Source organism: Garra rufa, chromosome 22, assembly GCF_049309525.1.
Source record: "Garra rufa chromosome 22, GarRuf1.0, whole genome shotgun sequence".
Lineage (NCBI taxonomy): Eukaryota > Metazoa > Chordata > Actinopteri > Cypriniformes > Cyprinidae > Garra > Garra rufa.
In genome coordinates, this window is record NC_133382.1 from 1058413 (window position 1) to 1085913 (window position 27501).

At 36.3% G+C, this 27501-nt stretch overlaps 1 protein-coding gene across 1 annotated transcript; it reads left to right on the forward strand.

Annotated features, from left to right (window-relative positions):
- Positions 1-158: 158 nt before the first annotated feature.
- LOC141297657 (uncharacterized) lies at positions 159-25784 on the forward strand. Its single transcript, XM_073828090.1, has 51 exons — positions 159-358; positions 1422-1610; positions 2020-2069; positions 2288-2314; positions 2725-2820; positions 3326-3391; positions 3737-3781; positions 3973-4026; positions 4145-4198; positions 4283-4336; positions 4543-4596; positions 5419-5472; positions 5584-5628; positions 5711-5764; positions 6125-6169; positions 6507-6560; positions 6854-6952; positions 7315-7359; positions 7454-7552; positions 8412-8465; positions 8552-8659; positions 8745-8798; positions 10114-10212; positions 10299-10352; positions 10452-10550; positions 10731-10784; positions 10906-10959; positions 11045-11098; positions 11242-11295; positions 11402-11446; positions 12772-12870; positions 12961-13068; positions 14050-14157; positions 14313-14366; positions 15727-15780; positions 15876-15983; positions 16064-16117; positions 16991-17044; positions 17211-17372; positions 17473-17580; positions 18767-18874; positions 18988-19041; positions 19325-19432; positions 20393-20446; positions 20535-20642; positions 20733-20786; positions 22046-22153; positions 22237-22513; positions 22603-22793; positions 24108-24350; positions 24465-25784. Exons 1-51 carry the CDS (start codon positions 277-279, stop codon positions 24609-24611), a joined length of 4356 nt encoding a protein of 1451 aa, XP_073684191.1. The 5' UTR covers positions 159-276; the 3' UTR covers positions 24612-25784.
- The last annotated feature ends 1717 nt before the right edge of the window (positions 25785-27501 follow it).

Genomic DNA, 27501 nt, shown 5'->3' on the forward strand with positions numbered 1-27501 from the left:
AGGACTCCAAATAGTTTGACATGTTTGAAGGCGGCCCTTCGTCTTTGGCTGAAGGAGGGACTGGCTTTGACTTGAACATGCAGCAGATATCTTGCGCACTCAGCACCTCCCCAAAACTTTGCCATATAAAAGCCAGGGTCAAACATTTGTTTAGGCAGTAGGGAGTTTCTGCTAGGGTCTGGATTGGAGTTACACAGACCGGACCCTACGTGTATGATCGAGGACAAAAACAGGATTCCCCTTGCCTCAAAGAGTCTACATGTCTAATATTTAGACATGTTCAGCTTTGTGGATATCCGGTTAGGGCTGCTGCTGGCCGCAGCGGTTCTCGTGGTGAGAGGACAAGGAGAGGATGACAGTGAGTATTATGATTTTTACTCCTGCTTTTTGCACTGATGCTTGACTCAGGAGATTGGACTCAACAGGGGGATTCACTTTACCAATCTAAAATTCTCCGGAATGTCTTGAGAAGGAAAAACGACCTTTTTATCTTCTAGAAAGTCTAAAGTTTTCATCCTGCCATACTAGGAATTCTGTTTCGTCCTCGAGCGCTTGTTTGCTCCGCGCGTGCAGATACATGTTCGGTGCGCGCTCCCGCTCACGCGCACTATAGGATGTCCTGAAGCGAAGGATGCGCTGATGGAAAAAACACGGATGAGAGTGCTTTTAATCTCACGTATGCTCTCATTTTCTTTTTGATCTGGATATAATCTTTGGATTACACTGATTTAGCATCCGCCACTGAAGAAATAGAAGTTTTAATCAGTTTTAGCCTTAAAGGCAACTAAAATACAACAATAGAATTAATGCGTTTTATGCATTGTGTTCGGTAGAGAAAACCTCTGGTTTTCATTTCAATCGTGCATGATTAATTGCGAATGATCAGGGCGTGACGGTGCTTTTGCAAGCCTCTTGCGCCACCATGCGGCTTATTATAATATTGCATGGCTTTGCAACATGATGAGGGGATGCAGGCCTTTCCCTTCATGCTCAGCACCATTGTGCACGCCCCATTTTAGCTTCAAGTACTTCCTATTTATAAAATATTAATTAAACAGCAAGTAAATCATTAATAGGACATCACATTAGATAATTATGCATGACTGTAATAATCATCTTTACTGCGCATGCATAAATCATAAATGCTCTTATTTTGTCTTTAGGTGATAAAAAGCATTATTTGTTCTTTTGAAAGTTACACAGATGTGTACGTTTTCAGATTTTGAAGTTTTCAAGTTTTTTTTAAAATAATTTAGCTACAAATTTGTCAGAAGTTCTGATCTGAAATTTCTTAGTTTTTATCAAATCAAATTTTTGTATCACTGTGGCCCCGCTGGACCTGTGGGCCCCTTGATTCATTCCCACCATGCATTCATTTTAATGAAAGCAATTGTGCTAATTGACGTTTGTCCTCCTTGCAGTCTCATTCGGTAGCTGTACATTGGACGGTCAGAATTACAACGACAAGGATGTATGGAAACCCGAGCCCTGCCAGATCTGCGTCTGCGACAGCGGGACGGTCATGTGCGACGAGGTGATCTGCGAGGATACATCCGACTGTGCCAATCCAGAGATTCCCGACGGAGAATGCTGCCCCATCTGCCCCGACGGTACACTCTCCTCCACCTTTGCTCCAGCCACACTGTCTGTCATACACCTTGCGGTCAGCTAGCTCTGTCGCCCTCAAGTGTGCGAACGCTTAACCACACGCTCTGGGAAATATCTCTCATTGGCCTGCCAATCATGAGGAGACCTGAGGAGCACAAGCATGTGGATTCTCTTTACATGGCACTGAGGGATTAAGGATGTTTTTGCCTTTTTAATGCATTTTGACTATGTGCATTAAAATATGAATACTTTTTGAATGCACATTGATGTTTTGAGCACCAATGGAAGTAATAATGTTTAAGTATAGCTTCATATATCCAGTCCTCTAAGCTTATATATATATGTATCTCTTGCCTTGATTTGCTTGATCTGTTTTAAGATACTGAAATACATTTGTATTTTATTCCATAGACGGAGACTTTGACAATGCAGGTCCTTCACCTCCAGTCACTGATCCCGTGGTTAGTGTGAATTAATTCATGGATCTCATTTTATATGTGTGTATGTGTGTTTATATGTTATTGCTTAGATATATAACTTCAGTTATTATATATAACCTCTTGAGCTATTTATTAATCACTTCAGTTGCTTTTATCAAACCATGTATAAATACTTTACACACATAATTATTATCTTTACAACAATGTGAATCTTAACATTTCTCATTTTTTATTTTTAGGGTCCTGTTGGTCCTGCTGGAGACCCAGTGAGTACAATTTTGTTTTTGAACAAGCTGCTTATTGGTATTATTGTAATTATATTTGTATTACAATCTGAGTTAGTCTAGTTCAACAAAAGAAGACCAGTTGCACATTTGTTTTTTACCGAAGTCTGCATTTACATGAAAATCAGCTGCGAATGGAAATAATTAGTGCGATTTATGGGCCACTGGAGGCTTTTAACCTGTTGACCTCTATTTGGCCTACTGACCTTTGACCTCTGTGAACTTATATGTAACATGAGAGAAGTTACAGATTGTTTTGGTCTTGCATATTACAGTTTTACTCTTTATATGGCATGCATTCTGTACCAGAGGATTGTATTTCCGTGGATTGCATTTAAATGTGAGTTAGCAAAGATATTGGCTCTCATGCATCTCCGCTTTTTCTCTCGTAGGGTCTTCCAGGATCTCCCGGCAGAGACGGTACTCCCGGAGAGGACGGACTCCCTGGACCTCCTGGTCCTCCTGGAACCCCTGGCCTGGGTGGCGGAGTAAGCAGCCCGATTTTGATCTTACAAAACTGTGAACCTGCATTGCTGTCACTATAAGTTTGAGAGAATCTCGTCAAGTTGGCTGATGTTCAGAAACATAAATCTGTAGTCTTCGTTACGTTCTACGGCCGCATGGATTATTTCCTTTAGTATTCTAAAAAAAAAAATAAAAAATAAAAAGTTCAAATAATTGAATTTAAGATCAAACAGAAGCTGGAAAAGAGCCGCACATAGCAGTTTTTCTGTAGTTCAGTACCAGCTTAAGTGAACAGCTCCTATGGAGGAATGTGGCTTGACAGGAATGAAAGTGTGCACTATGCACAGCAAAATAGCTGTATTTTAAGGGTTTGACATATCTTTGGTATATGTGGCATGTCTATGTGATTTCATAGGATGTGCAAAGTGTATTAGCTAAGACTTAGTAGCAAGTAGAAATTTATTCAATAAAGATAATCACAGAAATAATCTCAAATCCTCACTTTTTCATTTTCGTCCTCGTCTACAGTCTTTCCTTTCCCAGATGGCTTACGGCAGTGAGAAATCCAGCGGCCCTGCTCTTCCCGGACCACCTGTAAGTCTTCCTCCTTCCTGTCATGAACTCTCACTGAACAGAAAGAAATGCATTTTGCAAAAAAAAGTAGCTCATGTGCAATCTGCTCTGAAAAAGCGATCTCAAGTGATCTGGATATTCAGCAATTTTGTTTACATCTCATTTATTGTAACTCACTTTTATTATGCATTGACCTGCATCAAACAGCCTGGATCTGTTATTCAAAAACTAGTACCTTTAATGCATTTTCATGCAATGGGACTCTATTTGAAATACAGCAACTTGCATGATATAGTATTCATACTTGTTTTATACTGGTTATATTATTCCTTTCTCTATTCTAACGTTGTGTTTTCTCATTTTTAGGGCCCCATGGGTCCCCGTGGCACCCCTGGACCTGCAGGTTCACCTGTACGTCTGTTTCTAGTGTTTTACCTTACACTATAAAACATTGTTGATTTGTTAGAACAAATAAAGCAGTAATTCATTTTAGATAGTTATTCATTTTATTTTGATTATCCTAATTAAAATGGACTGTAAACCTCATGTGGCGTATTATACATTCAGTATCTGATCAGTGTTTATCTTTATGTTTTTCACAGGGCCCTCAGGGATTCACCGGCCCCCCAGGCGAGCCTGGTGAGCCTGGTTCTCCTGTGAGTAACTTCAACTTCCTTTTACTTTTGAAATTTAGTTGTCAGTATGACACAATTATGAAAGCATGCATATTTTACCTGCAGTTTGTGATTTTTCTTTCGCCGTTGTTGCTCGTAGGGTCCAATGGGTTCTCGCGGTCCCAACGGCCCTCCTGGAAAGAATGGAGAGGATGTGAGTTTTTGATTACTGCGATGAGTCAACCTAAAATCATACAGCTTTGAGTTTGTTCTTCATGCCTTTTTTGCTTTTCCTCAGGGTGAACCTGGCAAACCTGGCCGTCCTGGTGAGCGCGGTGCCTCTGGGCCCCAGGTGTGTTGTGCACATCAATACATTCATTGATATACATAAACTTCTAGCATATTGCAGACATAGTATATATGTTTAAACAATGTAGAAAGTCTTTAGAGTAAAATAATATATGATGTTTGCTCATTGGAATGAAAATAACACAATTTCCTACCAGTCAAATACGCAAAATGGGTCATCATAATTATATTTTTTTGCTTATTTCATAGGGTGCTCGTGGATTCCCAGGAACTCCTGGACTCCCCGGCATCAAGGGACACAGAGTGAGTATGACTGCACACATATAAAAAATTATAAATGATAAAAGATGTAAAATTATTTGATATATATATATATATATATATTATGTACATATACTTTTTTTAGCTATTAAATAAAACATTTTTATTAATATTTTAAATGTTTTATTTATTTTATTTTATTTATTGTATTGCATGTTTTTTGTGCAATACAGCTTAAAATGTTTCCATATTTTATTTTGAATTTTATTACATGCTTTTTACATGTGTTTTTCATTTTGTATGCAAAAATGCTTGGAAAACACATGTAGATATTTTGTTTTAGTTTTTAGAAGTAATGTAATGTTTAGCTATTCAATACATTTTTTTTTTTAATATTTTTAATGTTTTATTTTTATTTTATGTTTTTGTGTGTGTGTCCAATACTGCTTAAAATATTTTCATATTTTATTTTTAATTTTATTACATGCTTTTTTTACCTATGCTTTTCATTTTGTATGCAATAATGCTTGGAAAAAAATATATAGATTTTTTGTTTGTTTTTAGAAGTAATGTTTAGCTATTCACTAAAACATTTGTATTAATATTTTTAATGTTTAATTTTAATTTTTTTTGTGTGTGTGTGTGTGTGTGTGCAATACTGCTTAAACATTTTTTATATTTTATATTTTAATTGTGAATTTTATTACATGCTTTTTTCCCTATGTCTTTCATTTTGTATGCAATAATGCTTGGGAAAAAATATTTCATAATTTTAAGAATATATATATATATATATAATTTATAGAATATAATTTTTTTTCTAGTTTTTAGAAGTAATGTTTTGTTTCCTGTTATCTCTTACAGGGTTTCTCCGGTCTAGATGGAGCTAAGGGAGACTCTGGACCTGCTGGACCTAAGGTCAGAATTTAGATTTTCCTTTAATTTGTATGCTCTCATGAAGGCGGATACATTTTTTGCAGATTTTAGTCTGTGCACATGAATGCTAATGTGTCTCCTCTTTGATCACAGGGAGAGCCTGGTCTTCATGGTGAGAGCGGTGTTGCTGGTGCCATGGTGAGTGTTTCTGGATGGGATTTAAAGTAAAGTTCTTCAAAATAATGTCATTTTCTCACATTTTCCCATCTGCTTCTTTCAGGGTGCTCGTGGTTTGCCCGGCGAGAGGGGTCGCCCAGGTCCTCCTGGTCCTTCTGTAAGTGTCACATCCATGCCTTTATTATTAATTCTGACCCCCTGCTTTGATTCACCCTGTGGACTAGAAACTAGGAAACCACCCTCTGTTTTTGCATTGTCAAATATTCAACCCAAGCAACTCTGAAAGTGCTTCACAATGAGTAAACAGAACCTAACATAATCAAAACTAATTGAAACTGCGTGCAAATGTAAGCTTAAAAAACTGACTCAGTTCTGGAGGCATGAAGATAAACGCTCAAAAGCAATAGTTGTTGGTTTGTTCAAAGTTAGAATCTCCCTCCAGTGTTCAAGAGCATCATTCTGTGTCATCATGGGTTCATAAAGACGGGTGATTGTAATCTTGTCTTGTTTTCTGCAGGGTGCCCGCGGTAATGATGGCAACTCTGGTGCTGCCGGACCTCCCGTAAGTTTCTTAAGATCAATATTCTGGTAAAAAGAGTTAGTAATTGGTAGAATGTATTGCCAATTCAAGTTCAAAGTATATTTATTGATAAAAAACACAATTTAATGAACCTAGTACTCATTTTTAGATGTGAGACCGGACCAGCTTTGATTTCAGACTATACATGTAGCCTTCAAATGTTAGTTTTATGTGAAGTTTACAGTGTGGCATTAATGATGCTTTAGCTTTTTGTACAACAACATATTGTTACACTTGCTAGAGTTTTGATTAGAGCAGGATGCTCATTATTAATCATCTTCATCTGTTATAATCGCTTATTATTTTTCTCCTCCATTAGGGACCCACTGGCCCTGCTGGTCCTCCTGGATTCCCTGGTGGTGCTGGTGCTAAGGTACAAGCACACTATTATCAATTACAAATGTCTTTATGCTCATAGATTAGAGCAGCTGCCAACAGTTGATGTAATCATAAAAGTAAAGAAAAAATTTTCATTTTTGATTCAACATTTGAACACCACATTTTTCTGAAAACATACAGAAAATAATTAGTTGATTCTTTCTTGCACCCCTTGCCGTTGTGCATGTGGTCTACCAATGCAATATGCTAAATTATCATGTAAACCAGCTGGGATCGGCCTTCCGTAAACAAACTGACAAGTCTCTGTTGTCCTTTTCTCTTCTGTAGGGAGAAACTGGCACTGCTGGAGGCCGTGGTTCAGAGGGACCTCAGGGAGCCCGTGGTGAGCCCGGTAACCCTGGACCTGCTGGTGCTGCTGGCCCTGCTGTGAGTATTTACATCACAAAACACCATCTCAAATGGCAAAGCTGTGTATTAAAGCATTTTACGAGGTCTACATTTCAAAAGGAAACACGTGCGCTTGCATGGCAGAAACAGAATAGATAATAATAATTCTAAAAGCTGTTAATCCAAATATAGAGATATGCAAACTACTATATGTACGTGAAGATATTAAGGTATTTTAAACATCAGTCCAGATTTTCTGTAAAGCTGCTTTGAAAAGACCTGTGTGTGAAAGCGTAGTAGGAGAATGCACGCTTGAGATTGATGTAAATGCATCAAAATCTACTAAAAGAAAAAATCATCTTCATTTTGCTTTAACTTTATGTCTTTTCCTCACTGCACAGGGAACTCCTGGTGGTGATGGTCAACCTGGAGCCAAAGGATCTCCTGTGAGTATCTCTATTTTACGCTGTTGCACCCAATTACGGGCCATTTTAATCGCAACAGACTGTGATTGGATTGATCTGGGATGATGTTTTGTAGGGTGCTGCTGGTATTGCTGGTGCTCCTGGTTTCCCAGGTGCTCGTGGACCCCCCGGACCCGGTGGACCCAATGGCGGTCCCGGACCCAAGGGAAACAATGTACGTATACTGCATTTTATTATGCATGAAACAAGTTTTATTTACATTATGTGTTTATTTTTTTTCTTGTATATTTGCATCCTTGTATTTAATTGAAATTGCTATTACAAAAGATGCAAAGGTTAAAAAAAATCTCTCTTTCTGATCCTCTTTCTTGTCTTACGAATGTACTCTAAAGAAATAGATCACCTAAACATTTTATTCATTTTGTCATGTGTCTTTTAACACCTGTGTCAACACAATAAAAATATATTTTGAAGAATTTTTGGTAACAAATTGGTTTCCATTTATACATGTGTACATAATACAGTGGAAGAGATAAAGAAATAGAACTATTTATTTACCAGCTATATCTTCTATTGTGTTACATAGAAGAAAGAATTGCATAAAACGCTAAAAATGCTTTGCTTTACTTAAATATCTTACATTTCTTAAATCAAGAATAATTTTAAAAGATGTGTAAAAATGGTCTTGTTTTAAAAAAAAAATGCGAGTCAAAATTAAGTGCATTTTTGCTTAAAACAAGCAAAGTAATCTGCCATTGGTGTAAGAAAAATAATCTTGTTTTCTGTTGGAGATAAAAAAATTTCGCTTAACCCATTGGCAGATTATTTAGCTTGTTCTGAGCATAAACACACTTTGGTTTGACTTGTTTTTTTCTGAAAAAACGTCTAGAAAATCCTACTTGATTTAAAAATATATAGATATTTTGGCTAGAAATAAGACAAATAATAATTTTCTTGCAGTGCATGACAGGATTTTTTGATGAAGCTGTTACTTGCCGTTGCATTGGTTACAGAGGAATCAGAAAAATAAAGCATGATGAAATGAGATCTTAAATTTTATTCTCTATTTCCAGGGTGATCCTGGTCTCCAAGGCCCTAAGGGAGATGCCGGTCCTAAGGGAGAACCTGTAAGACTCTTTGAAGCAAATATAATTTCCTAATACTCACAGAAACCTCCTTTTGTAATAGTAATAATTGCTAATCTCTGTTTTAGGGCCCAGTTGGACTCCAAGGTCTTGCTGGACCTTCTGGTGAGGAAGGAAAGAGAGGAGCCCGTGGTGAGCCTGGTGGTGCTGGACCTGTCGGACCCCCTGGAGCCCGTGTATGTTTAACTTACCTGCTCAGTTCCATTCAGGTGTGCTTTCGTCTTTGTTTGGCTCTTATATTTTGTCTTTTTCTTTCTAAAGGGTGCTCCTGGCAACCGTGGTCTTCCTGGCACTGATGGACCTCCTGGACCTGGGGTAAGATTACTGATTTAGAAACTCACAAATTGAGGCTGTGAATCTTGCTAAACTACTCGGTCTACTCAGTACAATGAATCATTGCACTCTTTTAAGCAAAAAATACAATAAAAACAGCAAAATTGTGAAATATTATTTCAATTTGAAATAGCTGTGTTCTATGTGAATATCTGTTCAAATTTATTTTATTTTTGTGATGCGCAGCTGAATTTTCAGCATCATTACTGCAGTCTTCAATGTCACATGATGCTTCAGAAATCATACTAATATACTGATTTGCTCCTCAACAAACATTTCTGATTATAAGCAATGTTGAAAATAATTGTGCTACCCGATTTTTGTGGAAAAGGTGATATATTACAGTTTAAAAGTTTTGGGTAAGCCAGATTTAAGCAGAAAAAGAAGAAATTATTCTTTTTATTCAGCAGCTATGCATTCAAGTGATTCAAGTGAGAGTAAAAACAGTAAAAGATTTCTAGTTTCAACTTTCTATTCAGCAAAGAATCCTGAAAAAACAATAAGCAGCAAACTATTAAGCGAAAATATAAGAAAACGGCTATTTCAGGTTGTAATAATATTTCTGAATATTACATTTACAAAGAATACACATTTTTTATTCTATTTTTTTATATAAAAATGATTTCAAATATTTGACCAGTAGTATATGCGGCAACAAATTGATTTTAGAATATAATGTTACATTTAACAAATATAATGTTACATTTTTAATGGGTCAGGTTTACATAGTTCCAAATGTTACAACTGTATATGCCTTTATATAAACTTTCAAACTGATGTCTTTATGTATAATTAACTGCAGAAAAATGCAATTCTTACTTAGATGTTTGTCTTGTTTCCACCCAAAATATCTCGCGATTCTTAAATCAAGGATTTTTTTTTAGACAAGTAAAAATTGTCTTGTTTTCAGAAAAAAAAAAAAAACAAGTCAGAATTAAGTGGGTTTTTGCTCCGAACAAGCAAAATAATCAGCCAATGGGGTCAGCAAAATAATCTTTTTTTAAACAGAAAACAAGATTATTTTTTAACCTTGTTTTGCATTGTTTCAAGAAAAATAACTGCTTAATTTTGACTAGTATTTTCTGAAAACAAAATTTTTTCTACATTTAAGACTTTTTAGATATATTGACTGGAAACAAGACGAAAAATCGAAGTAAGAAAAGCATTTTTCTTACTTTGCATTCAATCTAGTCCTGACTGCTCACACTAATGCATGACTCCATTGAGAAGGAGCTGTCCAGGGTCCTGTAGAAGATTTCAGTTGCTGAAAAACTAAAGCTGTCCATGTAAATTTCAGGGTGCCCCTGGTGAGCGCGGAGCTAACGGACCAATGGGAGCTCAAGGATCATCCGGAGAGTCTGGTCGCCCAGGAGAGCCAGGATTGCCTGGATCCAAGGTGAGATATAGGTTATTGGTTTGTAGAAACGCATTATTAGTAGCATAAAAAGTCTGTATATTTACCTAACCTGATGCCTGTTGTAGGGTATGACTGGTGCCCCCGGAAGCCCTGGACCTGATGGCAAAGCTGGACCTTCTGTAAGATTAATTTATATATTTTTAATTTAGATTCACTGACTCATATGAGATTAAATCTTGGATTAAAGTAATGTGTGCTTGAATTTCTTTAACTCATAGGGTGCACCTGGACAAGATGGTCGTCCCGGACCCCCTGGACCTGCTGGATCTCGTGGTGCTCCTGGTGTGATGGGATTCCCTGGACCAAAGGGAACTGATGTGAGTTACATTTTAAATGCTTTTTCAAGCCTTTTACCATTTAAAAAAAAAATTTGATTGATTCAAAAAAATGTTTCAGACTTTATTAATTAATGTTATTATTCTCCTAAAAACTCTTCATGAATATCAGATTTGCATACTTTTGATGTAATTTCTAACACATTGTTGTGTTCCTCTTAGGGTGAGGCTGGTAAGGCTGGAGAGAGAGGTGTTGCTGGACCTCCTGGTGCTTTGGTACGTACCGAATCACACCGATTTAAAGCAATTTCTGAGCTTTATCCGATTTAGTCTCTCTTAAACAAGTGTAACTTGCAGACAGTTGCTTGAATGGTGTCTGGTTTGTGTGCTTCTATAGGGCGCTCCTGGCAAGGATGGAGATGTTGGTGCTCCTGGTGCTACTGGACCTGCTGTAAGTCTGCTTGAACATCTTAAAAGTTTGATATGCTACAAATCTGTCAACTCTTGCTGAGTTTTCCCGCTCTGTTGTCTTTTAGGGCCCATCTGGAGAGAAGGGAGAACAGGGATCCGCCGGTCCTCCTGGATTCCAGGTGTGATTTTTTTTTTTTTTTTTTTTTTTATCTGCGTGCACATCCTCTTCATCATTTGAGTTCAAGATCAATGCCTGATTATCTTTGATTTAGTCTTTAGTCATTTGATTGAAGCTAAGCCATCCTTGCTTATTCTCTTTCAGGGTCTTCCAGGCCCACAGGGATCCACCGGAGAGAGTGGCAAACCTGGTGACCAGGTATGTGTGGTTATGTTATGTATTCTATCTATATTCATTCAAAGTTGTAAACGTTCATGCTCAGTGTTTTTATTCTGTGTAATTTATGATTTTCGCTGTCTAACAGGGTGCTCCTGGTGAAGCTGGTCCATCCGGTCCTTCTGGTCCAAGAGTGAGTATCTCCTGCCTAATATAAAAAAAACCTCCAAGCTCCATTGTATCCATTGAGACTAATCGTGTAGTTTGTTCTTATACTATAATGCTTAAACTTTAAAAAAAAGAAAAGTATCATGTGCTTTTACAGTACAATCCTTGAAACTAAATAAATTTGAGAAGCAAAATTTGCATTTATTGCAACAATGTATCTTAATATTTGTTTTTAGATTAAAAAATTAATGTTTTGAATGATACTTTCTTTTTATATACTTTTATTTTTTAATTTGCCATGCTTTGTTATGGTTTGGTCAATATAAAGATACAATTCTTGCAAATCTTGTTTCTAGAATAAAAACTGTCTATGTTTAAATTTTGTAGGAAATGTATAAGATCATATTAAGGGATCAAATGACCGCATGAATTGTAAAATTGCAATTATTTGGTCTTTTATCAACTTGGTCTTATTTCAACTAAACTAGCCATACATTTTAACACTTCTATTGATTAAATGTATGCAATTATTATTTTTTTTTATTAAAAAAACTCTCAGAATTAGTTTTCAAACTAATTTAAGACACCAGAAAATTAAAGCCGTTTTTTTTGCACAATTCAGGCAATCAATTAATTGCTTAAATGCTTAAATGTGATCAGATTTACCCCATTTCTTATTCTTAAAACACAATTTGCAAAAAATTATTTTGATGTTGACCTAACCATAACTACATTACTGCTTGGAAAATGTCAAAAATTAAAACAAAAAAAAAAAATTACATTTAATATGCAACTGTATATATTTTTTAATGCATTGTTATGGTTTGCTCAATATCAAGATTAAATTCTAGCAAATCTTGTGTAAAAAATAACAACAACAAAAAAAAGTGTAAATTTTGTAGGAAACTTTTTAAGCATTCAAACGAATGCATGCATGTATAATTAGCAATTTAAAAAATGAACCACAACCCTTTTTTGGTCTTTTATCAACTTATTTCGACAACACTAGTCACTTTTTAACACTGAATAAACATTGATAAATGTATGCATAAATCTGTATATGTACTCAAATCCTACTCATAATTAATTAATTGCTTGATATGACAAAATTTGCTCCATTTTTAATTTTTTTTTTTATTAAAACACAATTTGCAAGAATTTAATCTTGACCAAACCTAACTATTACTGCTTCGAAAATGTCAAAAAGTACAATTAATAACATTTAGGTAACATACATCTTTTTAGTATTTAGTATTAGCTTTTCATTTACCTCACTGCTTTAGAGTAAAGATTTCATTACTCATTTGGGATGAAATGCATCCTAATGATAATTGTGAATGTCTCACGCAGGGTGACAGAGGTTTCCCCGGTGAGCGTGGCAGCACTGGCCCTGCTGGCCCCAACGGCCCTCGTGGAGCTCCTGGTTCTGCTGGTAATGATGGTGCTAAGGTGAGAATCATAATTCGATATCATTATGAGCCAGAATGGTGATATTTGAGATATATATTGTCATCTAACTCTGTGTTTGTGTGTGTTTAGGGAGAGCCTGGTGCCGCTGGAGCCCCTGGTGGTGTTGGTCCCGCTGGACTGCAGGGTATGCCTGGAGAGCGCGGCACCGGCGGAATGCCTGGAGCCAGAGGAGACAGAGTAAGACTCACAACAACACAGATTTACACTCACATTTAAAGCGTTTTGACTGAATATTTTCACATTCTGCCATTAAATTTTTTTTTAATAACCCTAATAGGGCCTATGTTCATCTTATACACTGCTGCTAATTTTTAATGCTTATTTTTAATGCTTTTCTGCTCATCAAAGCTCCGTTTATTTGATTAAAAATGCAGAAAAATGTAGTTAATTTTAGTTTTCTATTTTAATATAGTTTAAAATTGATTTTTTTTCCTGCGATGCAAAGCTGAATTTTTACTTTTTGAATTTTACTTTTACTGAATCATTACTTCACTATTCAGTGTTACATGATCCTTCAGAAATCTTTCTAATATGCTGATTTATTATCATTGCTGGAAACAATTGTGCTGCTTGATATATTTTTTTGGAACCTGTGATTGATAAAAAGTAATAGTAAAGACTTAAGATGTTTCTATTTTGAATAAATGCTTTGAATAAACAATTATAAATACATAATAAATCAGCATATTAGAATGATTTCTGAAGGATCATGTAACACTGAATAGTGAAGTAATGATGGTGAAAATTCAGCTTTGATCACAGAAATATATTACTTTTTAAAATATATTCACATAGAAACAGTCATTTTAAATTGAAATGATATTACAGTATTTTCAGTATTTTTAATCACATAAATGCAAGTTTGATGAGCATAAGAAACGTCTTTAAAAACCATTAAAAATCTTACTGATCCCATTTTTAAGAGGCAGTGTATTACAGTGTAAATTTATATTAAATGCAGTATTTAGTTTTTTAGTCTCACTTAAGTAGAGTGATAAGAAACATAGCCATGAAAGTGTGTTCTATTAAGTGACCTTTTATTTCATTCATATTATATTGTCTGCAAGTAGTTTTAAAAATATACACTGCTAAGATTTGTACCGAATGTAGTGTTGATGATGTCCTATCCTGCTCACAACAGTTGTCCTTCCTCTTTAGGGTGATGGTGGACCCAAGGGCCCTGATGGAGCTCTTGGTAAGGATGGTCTGCGTGGAATGACTGGCCCAACTGGACCTTCTGGACCTTCTGGTGCTCCTGGTGAGAAGGTAAAAACACAATCAGCACTGAACGATATGCATTTATAAATATTTTCAGCTCCAACTCATTTTTCTAATTGCATGTTTTATCAACACATTTTTATGTCCAGTAGCAGAATTATTTACTGTTGTCTCTAAAAGCTTTGTGTTTGATTGTGTTTTAGGGAGAGCCTGGTGCTGTTGGACCTCCAGGATTGACTGGTCCTCGTGGTTCCCCTGTAAGTTATCAGAATCATACCAAAAACCTGATCAAACATGGACATAAAGACCAAAATAAAAATGCTAAATTGCATGCATTTTGATTAGAATCAAAATGCCTCTAGTTAAAAAGTAAATATACTAAAGTGTTTTTAAATGCTAAGTATACTACAAATACATTTACTAATTTTGCACTTAATGCACTTTTAGTCCAACTAAAGATATACTTAAGTGTATTCAATTGTGTTAAAGTGAAACTATTGCAAGATAGTTAAGACATATAATCATACAATCCTCATCAATAGTGACAATAAAACATATTTTAGGCTTAATATTAAGAAATATGCATTGTGCACAAGGGGTCCTCCAAATAAAGTTTAATTACAACTTTTTTATATCAGTAAGTCTCAAGTGATATTTCAGTAAGTGTGTTAATAGACTTGAACTATACTTTGTATAAAAAATCTATTACTTTTTTACTAGAGGAGACCACAGAAAATGATGTAGGATTTCACAGATTATTTCAATTAAACATAAAAAAATCAATTTTCAGTCAGAAATTGCTAATCAGTTGCATTAAAAAAATACAAACAAATGCAAGTAACACACTGAGCAAATGTGAAATTTTGAAGTAGAAACACAAAAATAATACTTTTTCTTGTTGGCATCATTTTTAGTCAGAATTGCTAGTAATGTTCACAAATAATTCCAATGAAATGGCAAATTCACATATTATGTGTGAATTAACTAATTTTTTCTTAATGCTCTTTAATCGTGATGAAGATATACTTAAGTGTATTTAATTGTGTTAAAGTGAAACTATTGCAAGGTGCACCTTAAATATTTTGCATTTAAAGATCATGCAATCGTCATCAATAGTGACATTAAAACATATTTTAGGCTTTATATTATATTACTTGTCCACAAGTAGTAATAAAATAGTAGTAATAATAAACTCAAGCGATATTTCAGTAAATATGCTAATAGACTTGAACTATACTTAGTTTAAAATGAACGCATCTAGTACTTTTTTACTAGGGGAGACTTTGCAAGTACTCTTTAACTTCACAGAAAGAATGGTGTAGGATTTTACCGATTATTAAACATGAAAAATTAATTTTCAGAAATTGCTAGTCACTTGCATAAAAAAGCATAAATAAATGAAACACACATGAAATTTTGAAGTAGAAACACTAAAAATAGTTCTTTCTTGTTAATTTTTAGTCGGAAATTGCTAGTAACTTTCACAAATAAAACACATTTGAAGTAGAAAAACTAAAATAGTATTTTAGCACCTTTGCTTTCAGTTTAGTCATATTTTACAGTGTTAAGTTGATTTGTAAAATGCATTTGAATGCAAATCTCCGTTTGTCTTCCCAGGGTGAGCGTGGTGAGGTCGGTCCTCCTGGACCTGCTGGCTTTGCTGGACCTCCTGTGAGTATATCAATCTCACCCCACTATTGTCAATTAGTTCCCATCATGTGGTATTTTACAGCCACTGAGCTCGAGTTTCTTTATTCCTAATGCAGGGTGCTAATGGACAACCTGGTGCTAAGGGAGAGACCGGTGACTCTGGACCTAAGGGTGATGCTGGAGCTTCTGGACCCGCTGGACCCGTCGGAGCTGCTGGCCCACAGGTAAGATTATCGACTCTAGTTTTGACTGTATTTAAATATATGAATATCGCTGACTTATTGTCTGTTGTTGTCTTCGACAGGGACCTGCTGGTGCTACTGGAGCTAAAGGTGCTCGCGGTGGTGCTGGACCTCCTGTAAGAGTCAATGCTATATTACAAAAACAAAAAGAAATTAGACAGAATGCAAAGCCATGACTGTATCTATACTTTCAATACAAAGTTGTTTTAGTAATTTATTTATATTTATTTATTTTAGTTTTAGTTTCAATATGCTTGAACTTAAAGATGTTTATCAAAAGAAATTTACAAAAGTGATTTGATGTTCATAGAAAGCACATTAAATATAAGTAAAGTGTCTACTTTCAGTTTTTGGAGAATAAAATTCGGTTGAAAATAATGTTGCATTGTAATTCAGTGTAACAATATTTATGCAAACATTCAAACTACATACTTATTCGGACCTGTGCATATTAAAATAGATAAAAGAATAAGGGAGCATATACAATTTTATTGTGTTTTAAATGAGCAAAACAATTTTTACTGACAAATGGGCAAAATTAAAAAAATGTAGATTTACAACTAATTAGTATTTGGGGTGAAAGTAATTAATCTTTTAATATGTAATAAATTGATTTTTGTTGTAAATATACCTGACAAGATTGACACTGAATGACATTTTAGCGGCTGTCTTCTGTAAATTAGAGGAAAAGTGTATGATATTTATTTTTTGTTCAGAAAAACAAAAACAAGAATTCAATTAAATTAAACAGAAAACTTTTTCATTTTTTTACATTTAAAAATTTTGTATATTTGACCCACAAACATATTTCTATTTCTATATTCTATTAACCCCTAACATGCTTTTCCATGAAATGAAAATTTAAAAATTAGTTTGATATTTTGTTATTTAAAACACTAACAATCATATTTTGTAAGATGTAGCTATACTTTTTGGTTTTCTCCAGAATGATATTGCAGTGTTTAATGGTGTTTTTGTTTTTTTACTAGGGTGCTACTGGTTTCCCTGGTGCTGCTGGTAGAGTCGGACCTCCAGGCCCCTCTGTAAGTAATCTACATTCTAAACCAGGTCTTAATTTTTACAATAAATAATAGAAAAAATAAATAGTGAACGTTAATGGACATCTGGGAACTGTGAACATGCAAATGCATTGTTAAATGCACAAGTCTGAACATTTAATTTAATTGCATGTCTTCTGTTTTCCCTCAGGGTGCTGGTGGACCCCCAGGCCCAACCGGTCCTGCCGGCAAAGAAGGACAAAGAGGTAACCGTGGTGAGAGAGGACCCGCTGGTCGCCCCGGAGAGGCCGGTGCCGGTGGACCCCCAGGACCCTCTGGAGAGAAGGGTAGCGCTGGTCCCGATGGCCCTGCTGTAAGTAATCCTCCCGCAAACATACAGCATCTGCATCAGCTACAAACGGACTCTGTCATCTGCAAATGAATATTCACTTCACTCTTCTGCTGGTCTTTAGGGTCCCGCTGGTTCTCCTGGACCTCCTGGTGTTATTGGATCCCGTGGTATTGTTGGTCTTCCCGGACAAAGAGGAGAGAGAGGTTTCGGTGGTCTCCCCGGTCCTTCCGTAAGTGGTTTTATCCATATTAGTCATTTTAAAACATTGACATCTGTTTTTTTTGCATTCACTTGCTTAGTATTTTTGTCTTGTTTTTAGTTAAAATATCTAAGAATTCTTAAATTAAGATGCATTTACTAAATAAGAAAAATGACTTGAGATATTTAGTCTTGTTTCCAGGGGAAAAAACTAAATTAAGTGCAAATTTGCTTAAAATAAGCTAAATTATCTACCAGTGGGGTTAGTAAAATACTCTTGTTTTAAGAATATTTGACTTACCCCACTGGCAGATTTTTTTTACTTGTTTCCAGGAGGAAAAAAAAATTTAAGTGCATTTTGCTTAAAACAAGACTAAATATCTCATGTCATCCTAATTTAGACATTTTTAGATATTTTGACACGAAACAAGACAAAAATACTAAGATAAGCCTTTTTTTGCAGTGTTCTGCATTCCTGATCATATTGTGCAGGATTGGGCTGAGATGTGCTGAGAATTAACAAAAAGTTGTAATCTGGTTTAGTAGAAAACAGAAATCGTGATTAACCCTTTAAGACCTAAGGGTTCTTTATTTGACTGTAACATTGGAATGTGCTATTTTCAAGTGCAAGAAAACATTACAGTTATTGACTATTAATGTAGTGTGGTGAGTTTGTAAAGAGAATTTAATTAGACAAGGATATAAAAAACAGGAATACATTTTTAGAAATCATGATTGAAATTTAAAATTCAGCTATTTTACTTTTACATACATACAAGTATTTTTGTGACACTGGGTTGTACAGTTTTTATTCAGGAGGCTTTTTTGTTCATGCATGCACACATTTACACATGCATACACATGCATTCACCCATTCATCGTTTTAGATATGCACACACTACATATGAAAAAGTCTCACCCAGCCTGCTGCCAAGTCTCATCAAAATTCATCCGTAATTCATCAGAAATTATTGTAATAAGCCGTATATTTTTGATAATGCTAACTTTTGAATAATTATGACATAAAATAACAAAATGCATCATATTTTGTGAGAAAGTGTGACATGCTCAAGCAAAACAAACACATTTTTAGGAATCAACTCATCAATGTTAGTTTGAAACAAGCAAGGTGGTGCAATTCTAATATGCAATGGCAGGTGTATTAGACAAAGCATTGACTTTCTTCTCAATACTCATTTATTTATTGATCACCTCAGGGAGAGCCAGGAAAGCAGGGAGCCGTTGGTGCTTTGGGTGAGCGTGGTCCTCCTGGACCTATGGGACCTCCTGGACTGGGTGGAGCTCCTGGTGAGGCTGGACGTGAGGTGAGAGAACTTTTGCTAAACTAAGTTTTGTTAAACCAGAATTGTTTAGAAAAAAAAGCTACATTCTATGTGGTATGATGGAGCAATTTTCATTATGTCACTCATCTCTGTAGGGTAACCCTGGACATGATGGTGCTCCTGGCCGTGATGGTCCACCTGGACCAAAGGTGAGCGCACTCACATGCATTTTCCTACCTAGGCATCCTATCCAATCAAAGCATCCTTTAATTTAAAATATATGTATATAATTAATTTTACAATTAAATCTGAAAAATTATGTCTTGAACTAAAACAGCATTTTGCAAATTAATTTTGTAATTATTATGCATGCAGCTTTTATGACCTTAATTATGACCCTGGACTACAAAACCAGTCATAAGGGTAACTTTTTCAAAATTGCATATACTGTAAATATGTGAAAGTTCTCTTCATTTCCTCTGTTTTCTGTAGGGAGACCGTGGTGAGAATGGCAACGCTGGTCCTCCTGGCGCCCCTGGTGCTCCTGGAGCTCCTGGCCCCATGGGTCCATCTGGCAAGACTGGAGATCGTGGAGAGGCTGTACGTTTTTATATGCAAAAATATTCTAAAAATTACCAGAATCATTCGACTCAAAAGCCTCTGTTTGCATTAAAATATTTACACCTTAATCAACAAATACATGTAATGCATCCATGCCAACACATACTGCTGCTCAAAAGTTCAAAAGTACGATATTTATGCTTTTTAAAGGAGACTTTTCTGAACATCGAGGCTGTGTTTATTTGATTAAAAATGCAGAAAAATGTAATATTGTGAAATGTTAATGCAATTTAAAAAAGTGGTTTTCTATTTTAATATACGTTAAAATATAATTTATTCCTGTGATGCAAAGCTGAATTTTCAGCATCATTACTGCAGTCTTCAGTGTCACATGATCCTTCAGAAATCATTCTAATATTCTGATTGCAGTTGAAAACGGTTGTGCTGCTTAATTTTTTTTTTTTTTGGAACCCTTTATTTTAAGGATAAGGATTTTAAATTGATAAAGTGATAGTAAAAAAGTTTTTTAATTTTGAATAAATGCTGTTCTTTTGAACTTTTTATTCATCAGAGAATCCCAAAAAAATTAAGCAGCACAACACTGATAATAAAAGTAATAAATCAGTATATTAGATGTAACTTTGCATCACAGAAATAAATTATATTTTAAAGTAAATTTAAAAATAAATAAATTTGTTTGTTCTTTTTCTGTATTTTTGATTAAATAAATGAAACTTTGATGTGCGTAAGAGACTTTAAAAAAAAGCATTAAAAATCTTACAAATCTCAAACTTTTGAGCAACAGTGTATATGAGTGTAGTTTGAGTAAGCTTTAGTTTACGTCTATGTAGTCTTTTAGTGATAGTTTATTCAGCATTACAGAACTGAATTTAAACTAATTGAAAAATGCACTTTAATGTTCAAAACTCTCGTAATCTCATGCCATGATTGTGTTCCACTGGATGTTTAATGTTGTCCTTTTTCCCCTCTTCCCCCCAGGGTCCCGCTGGTCCTGCTGGTATTTCCGGTCCTGCTGGTGCTCGTGGTGCCTTGGTATGACTTTCTCATAGTTCTCAGTTAATCAGCTTCTTCTATTAGTAGTCCATCAGCAGGCTGATCATTCTCATGTCTATACCTGCAGGGTCCAGCTGGTCCAAGAGGAGACAAGGGTGAGGCCGGAGAGGCTGGAGAGAGAGGCCATAAGGGACACCGTGGCTTCAGTGGAATGGCTGGAGTTCCTGGACCTCCTGTAAGTCCAGCTCAACATCCAGATCTCTTCTTTTTCTCAAGCTAGGGTGAAAACTGACCTGGATTTTTAATGCTTTCTGAATGTTTTTAGGGTTCCCCTGGTGACCAAGGACCCGCCGGACCATCTGGCCCTGCTGGACCTCGTGTAAGTAGCACATCAAGAAGACTTTTTCCATAGAAGCAATGGTGACCAAGCTCAAGAAAACACCATAAACATAGTCCGTAGTAGCACTTCTGAAGCTGACACTTAACACTAGCTTAACATTAATTATTTAGGGTCCTGTGATTAAAGTGAAGCTGAAAACGTGGATGGAATCATGGGATCCAGTCATAAAAACAGAATCAGAACATGGAATATCATGGATTTTGCCTATTTAAATACATGCATAAATGAATATACAAGCAGTTTACTACACACATACTGAAGTCACTTCATGAACATTTCACCATTACTTTTGAGAAAACCATTCTCATATCATAAACAAATAGAAATGTAAAAGCAGCAACCTGTCGAAATAAAGGTTTGGTTTAACTTGACAGAAATATTACTTCATGTAGTGATAGTACTACTACTACTAATGATAAAATATATTATTAAAACTGCATTTAAGCAATATTTACCAGAAAAATTATTTACTAGAATTTATTTACATGACAATTGTAAACACACAAGACAGTATTTCTTAAAAAAAAAAAAAAATAATAAAAATTCTTTATAAAATTAAATTCATTTTCATAAATTAATTAAACATGCTTTTGATTATTAAAATTTAATGAAACTATTATACGAGAATTAATAGAAAACAGATTCACAGAATTTGAGAAAAATAATAAAACGTATTTTATAGGGCCTTGCAATGTAATTTTTGTGATACTTTTAAGAAATTGCTGTTAAATCATGTACGTTTCATGATTTCAATTAATTAGACATGCTTTTTGATTAATATTTTTTAATGTAACCATGTAAAATTCAAAACGGGAAAAAAACAGAATCCAGAAAAATTCAAATGAATTTGGGAATAAAACAAATTTAGTCCTTTAGTTTGTTACCTGCATCTATGTTCTTATTATTAATAACAAATATAAAATACTACATTATAATACAAACTGTTATTGTAAAACAAATTGACTATATCGTGAAATAAGATTTGGTTTTATCCTTTTAGCTCGTATCAAAGTTGCAGATTTTTATTATTTTATTAAATGGGAATTGGTTTTTTTTATATATAAAATAACTACAACCTACATTTGGATCATTTATTATTATTTTACATTCTGTCTTACTTTGTTTTTGTCATAGTATGGGTTCAGTAGTAGCATCCAGATATTTTAGTCAGGTATATCGGACACAAATGAGAAAGCGCAATGTTTAATACTCTCCAAACACTTTCGTTCTGCTGATAGGGATCTTCTGGCTCCAATGGCTCCCCTGGTAAGGATGGTATGAATGGTTTGCCCGGACCCGTCGGACCTCCTGGACCCCGTGGTCGCAGTGGAGAAATGGGACCTGCTGTAAGTCTGAAATCATCACCTGCTAAATCTGTTTTAAATCACATCCCATTGGATGCACTCATGTGGCTTTCTCTCTTCACTAGGGTGCTCCCGGTCTTCCCGGACCTCCAGGTCCCCCTGGACCCGCCGGCATCGGCGAGCCTTTCCTTCCCATGCCCCAGGGCGAGAAGGGTCCGGACCCCATGCGCGGAGGCTACAGAGCCGACGACGCTGCCGTTCGCGACCGCGACTCCGAGGTGGACACCACCTTGAAATCTCTGAGCCAGAAGATCGAGAACATCCGCAGCCCCGAAGGAACCCAGGCCAACCCTGCCCGCATGTGCCGCGACCTCAGGATGTGCCATCCCGAGTGGAAGAGCGGTAAGCTTGGATTTAGTTCTGAATAAATCGATTGCACTTATCATGCATTTCGAAGCTTTGAGATTGATTTGAAACTGTGTTTCTGCAAGGTTCCTACTGGGTGGATCCCAACCAGGGCTCTCCTCTGGACGCCATCAAGGTCTTCTGCAACATGGAGACTGGTGAGACCTGCGTCAGCCCATCCCAGAACACCATTCCCATGAAGAACTGGTACACTAGCAAGAACATCAGAGAGAAGAAGCACGTCTGGTTCGGAGAGTCCATGCCCAATGGCTTCCAGGTACGTCAGCACCTTATATGATATACAGAGAAGAGACCACAAGCTAAAATGCATTTATTATTACATAGTTTAAATTCATTTTAGATTTAAAATACATGTTTATGTGCATATATGTCACCCTGGAGCACAAAATCAGTTGTAAGTAGCATGGGTGGATTTGTAGAAATAGCCAAAAATACATTGTATGGGTCAACATTATCCATTTTTCTTTAATGCAAAAAATCATCAAAGGAACCACGAAATGTTCCATGGAGATATTTAGTAAATTTGTCTCTGTAAACATATCAAAACTTCATTTGGACAACTTTTATCTCAATATTTTGCACCCTTCAGATTGCGGATTTTCAAACAGTTGTATCTCGGCCAAATATTCCTATCCTAACAAAATATACATCAATGGAATTTATTATATATAAATCTTTCAAAACTTTTACCCTTATAAATAAAATGTCAGAATTAGTCTGAAAGCAGTTCCAACAAACTATACATAAATAAACACATTTTAAAAAGTAAAATATGTTTTGTGAATTTTATTTAAAAATTTGATTTGATTAATGATCTAGAAATATTTGAAATATTTTGTGTATTTTAAAATACATTACATTCTAAAAAAAATGTTTATGTGCACATATAGATTTTCAGTTGCATCAAAAGTCTGAAACTAGTTTCAGCAAACCATAAATAATAATATAATATAATATAATATAGGCCTAAATAATACCACAATAAATGGATAGTTGTAGAATTTTTAATTTTAAAAAGGTTTTAAGAATTAAAATGTGAACTATTTAAAATTTGATTAATGAGCTAGAAATTAAAATACTTCTTTCATTTTATAAAATACATTGCATTGTATAGAATAATTGCATTTTTAAAAGCAAAAAAAATTATTTAAATATTTAATTTTATTTAAAAAATCATTTTGATTATTTAACGCTCTACAAGTATTAATATAGCTTAGTATGAAAAATTATTTTCAAATAATTTAAATAATATTTTTTTATTATGCAATTGTACAAAAATAAAACAAATAGTTGTATCTCGGCCGACTATTATTTGTTTAACGCTCTACAAGTATTAATATAGCTTAGTATGAAAAAAATATTTTGCATTGTTTTCAAATATTAAAAAAAAAAAATTATTATGCAATTGTACAAAAATAAAACAAAAAACAATGATCAATTATTTTCTCCACTCATGCACATGATGCTCTCTGAATCATAAAAACACAAAAGTGTGGTCTGGAAATATAAATACGGCATGGTCTTCAGGGATGATCGCAGGAAGTAATGTTCTCTTGTGTCTTCTGTATAGTTCCAGTATGGCAGTGAGGGCTCTGATCCAGAGGATGTCAACATCCAGCTGACCTTCATGCGCCTGATGTCCAACGAGGCTTCTCAGAACATCACCTACCACTGCAAGAACAGCATCGCCTACATGGACGAGGCCACAGGCAACCTGAAGAAGGCTCTGCTCCTGCAGGGCTCCAACGACATCGAGATCAGAGCGGAGGGCAACAGCCGCTTCACATACAGAGTCAGCGAGGACGGCTGCACGGTAAGCAACAGGCCATCTCCAATCTGCTTTTGCTTTCATATCCAGCCTCTTAAAAAGAGTTTAACGGTGTCATCCTGATTTATTTGTCTTTTTCCTCTTTGTTTTTCGCCACAGTCACACACTGGCACATGGGGCAAGACAGTCATTGACTATAAGACAACGAAAACATCTCGTCTGCCAATCATTGATATCGCTCCTATGGACATTGGTGCTCCCGATCAGGAATTCGGCGTAGAAGTTGGCCAAGTCTGCTTCTTGTAAAAAGAAAAATCTGGACATGACTTTGCTGTTTTCTTTCTAGCAGTCATCCTCAAATCTTTTCCTGTTCATAAGAAAAAAAAAAGCCCGAACTCTTATTCGGCTGCAATCGGTCCATGCGCTTCAACCTAAGTTTTCTGAGGACGGTGCGAACGTTCTCGAACCAAAATTGAGGACCACTACATCAGCCAGCGTCGTCACCATCGTGGACACTTATTGAGAATCTTTTGCGTCAGCTGACAACAAGAAAATAATATATATCCTTGTAAAACGCCCCGCCCCCTGGAGTCCAAAGAAAAACACCACCTGGTGACTTTGTGTGCCGTTTTTTTGACCACTGCAAAAGGACAATGAGAAAACAAGCAAATGCTAATGTACCGTTCTCTGGTGTTGAATAAATATGACAAACGACAGCCGAGTGTCTCGTTCCTTCCAAAGCGAAAAGTGAGACAAACTCACCAAACATCACACAGGAAGCAGAGTTAGCTCAATGGTACAACGTCATCGTGATATAAAGGCTACCTCAGGACAAAAAAGTGCATGTGCCAAGATTTTGGGGGGGAAACGAGGGCGGTTTTTTATTCGAGCGATTAGTGTGAACAGGTTTGAAAAGGTGCTACTTCCTCTCCAGGTCCTGTGTGTGTGTTTGTGTCCAGAAAACGAAAGCGTTCTTTTTTTTATACTGTCACTCGCAGGGCCGTTTTGGTGCTAAATGTCAACGGGAATGTCTTGATGTCAATGTGATGCGATTGCTCTTATCCAAGTGTCGGCAGACGAGGAGAATCAAACAGCTGGATGGGTTGGTTACTGTAGATTTGCACTTCATCTGATGTAGGTTAGGTGGATGGACTGATTGCCAGTTCGTCTCATTTCTGTTTCCCCTCTTATTTGTGTCTGCACATGCCGCCCACCTTTCCAGATGTTATTCCTAACTTTCAAAATGCAATGCACATCTCTTTTCTCCTTTTTGTTTCCGTTTGTTTGATTTGTTTTCAGTGAAAGGTTTCTCATAAAAGCTGAAATGAGGCGGCAATAGAGAAAGAAAAAAAAGCCACAGAAGAAATAGACCCTCCATTGGTTCCAACAAAGGATCTGTACTTATTTTGTACATGTATAGTATTTCGAGATGTTTTTAATTATTTTGGATGTTGAAATAAAGCATGTTTATGTGGTCAACTGGATGCTGGATATGTTATCTTCTTGCCATGGCCTCCATGCCTTTCTCTAAGCATGAATTAAACAAACCATGATGCTTTCACTCAACAACTTTAATTTCTACTTTATTTCTAGGGGGTTGTGTTGGGGATGCATGCGGATAACCGAGAGGGAACGGTCACATATCTGGGGGAAAAAAAAAAAAAATCAACACAAAAATTATGATAAAACAAAATAATTCATTTTTAAACAAAAATCAGCCTACAGTAGATCTTCAATGCAAAAGTTAATACTCTTTAATAAGGCATCTTTCCATAAAGGATAAAGTGAGGCCCTTTGTGGACTCCTTTTGCATGACAGTCTAGGAAAAAAAAAACTCCAAACAGCATAACTGGGCCTCATAAAAATATTTCAGGCAGTGACACAACACTAAGTGTAATTCTCGACCCCTATCCACCCTATTTTTCCAGTAAAAGCAGGCTTCAGTTGGGTTCTAGCTATTTTAACTGTACAAAACACTGCAAACTGGTGTATCTTACTATATTATTTTTAATTTTTTAAAACCACTCTGGTTCATATTGCAGTTTTACAGTTTACTGCACTTTGTTTACTTTGTTTGAAATCTGGCACCTGACATCTGCATCGGAAAAAATACCATGGATAAATAACTTTAAAAGTCCATTCAGCAATTTGGTTTTAATTTTAAAAGTTTTATTAAAATAAATAAATGTAAATTCACAGGAGATGAAAACTCTCCTCACAGTAGTTTTGTATAAAAACCGTTTTAATTTTACATGGCGCGGGTCGCCCCTCAATGCATTTTCGCCATGTTTACGTCACTCGCTGTGATTCACTAACCGTCGTTAGAATCCTTGCGCTCATTGGCTGCCGCTTTTGTAGATACGCTTGTAGCGTAGTGTAGTTGGCTACCGCCAAGAGCTCAAAGAAGACGATGGAAAACGTCTCAGGTTACGTATGTAACCCTAGTTCCCTGAGAATAGGGAACGAGACACTGCGTCCTCTAGAGGGCGCTTTTGGGGAACGCTGCAGCGTGCCTCGAGTCTGAAGAATGCATAGAAAAACTACATGAAATGGCCGGCGCCAGCGTATGACGTCACCGCGGCGCGTCAGTCGCTGCCGTTGCGTCACTACCGGGCGACCATAACATAAAGAGGCGCCCGTGCAACACAATACATCTTCAAAGTCTGAAGCTTTATCGTCCGAAGCATGGCGAAGAAGCCTAGAGGACGCAGTGTCTCGTTCCCTATTCTCAGGGAACTAGGGTTACATACGTAACCTGAGACGTTCCCTTCCGAAGGGAACTCTCACTGCGTCCTCTAGAGGGCGCTTTTGGGGAACGGTATACCAACACTGCCATGCTGAGGGGAGTGCATGCTAAGCCAGCGAGCACTAAGCAACAATTCTGAGAGGAATTGCCCCTACTAGGACGTGGTGACGGCTGTCAAAACGTTACCCCTCCCGGCCAGAGGCCTGACCTGTTACCCACTTACCAGACTGGGTAGAACCCAGGGCACAGCTCAGGCTTGGAATTATAGTAATTCCTTCTGAGGGAAACGGCTAAGCTTCGATGGAAACTTAGACTTGTCAGAACCAGAAACTACCGCAACATAGGGCCTAGTTCCCTCAGGAACTGGCTCCCATATGAGGGCAGAAACCTGTCCTGGGTCCGTTCAAAGGGCCACTAGTAGTGGCGCGCCCTAATAGTGGATGGTCAGCA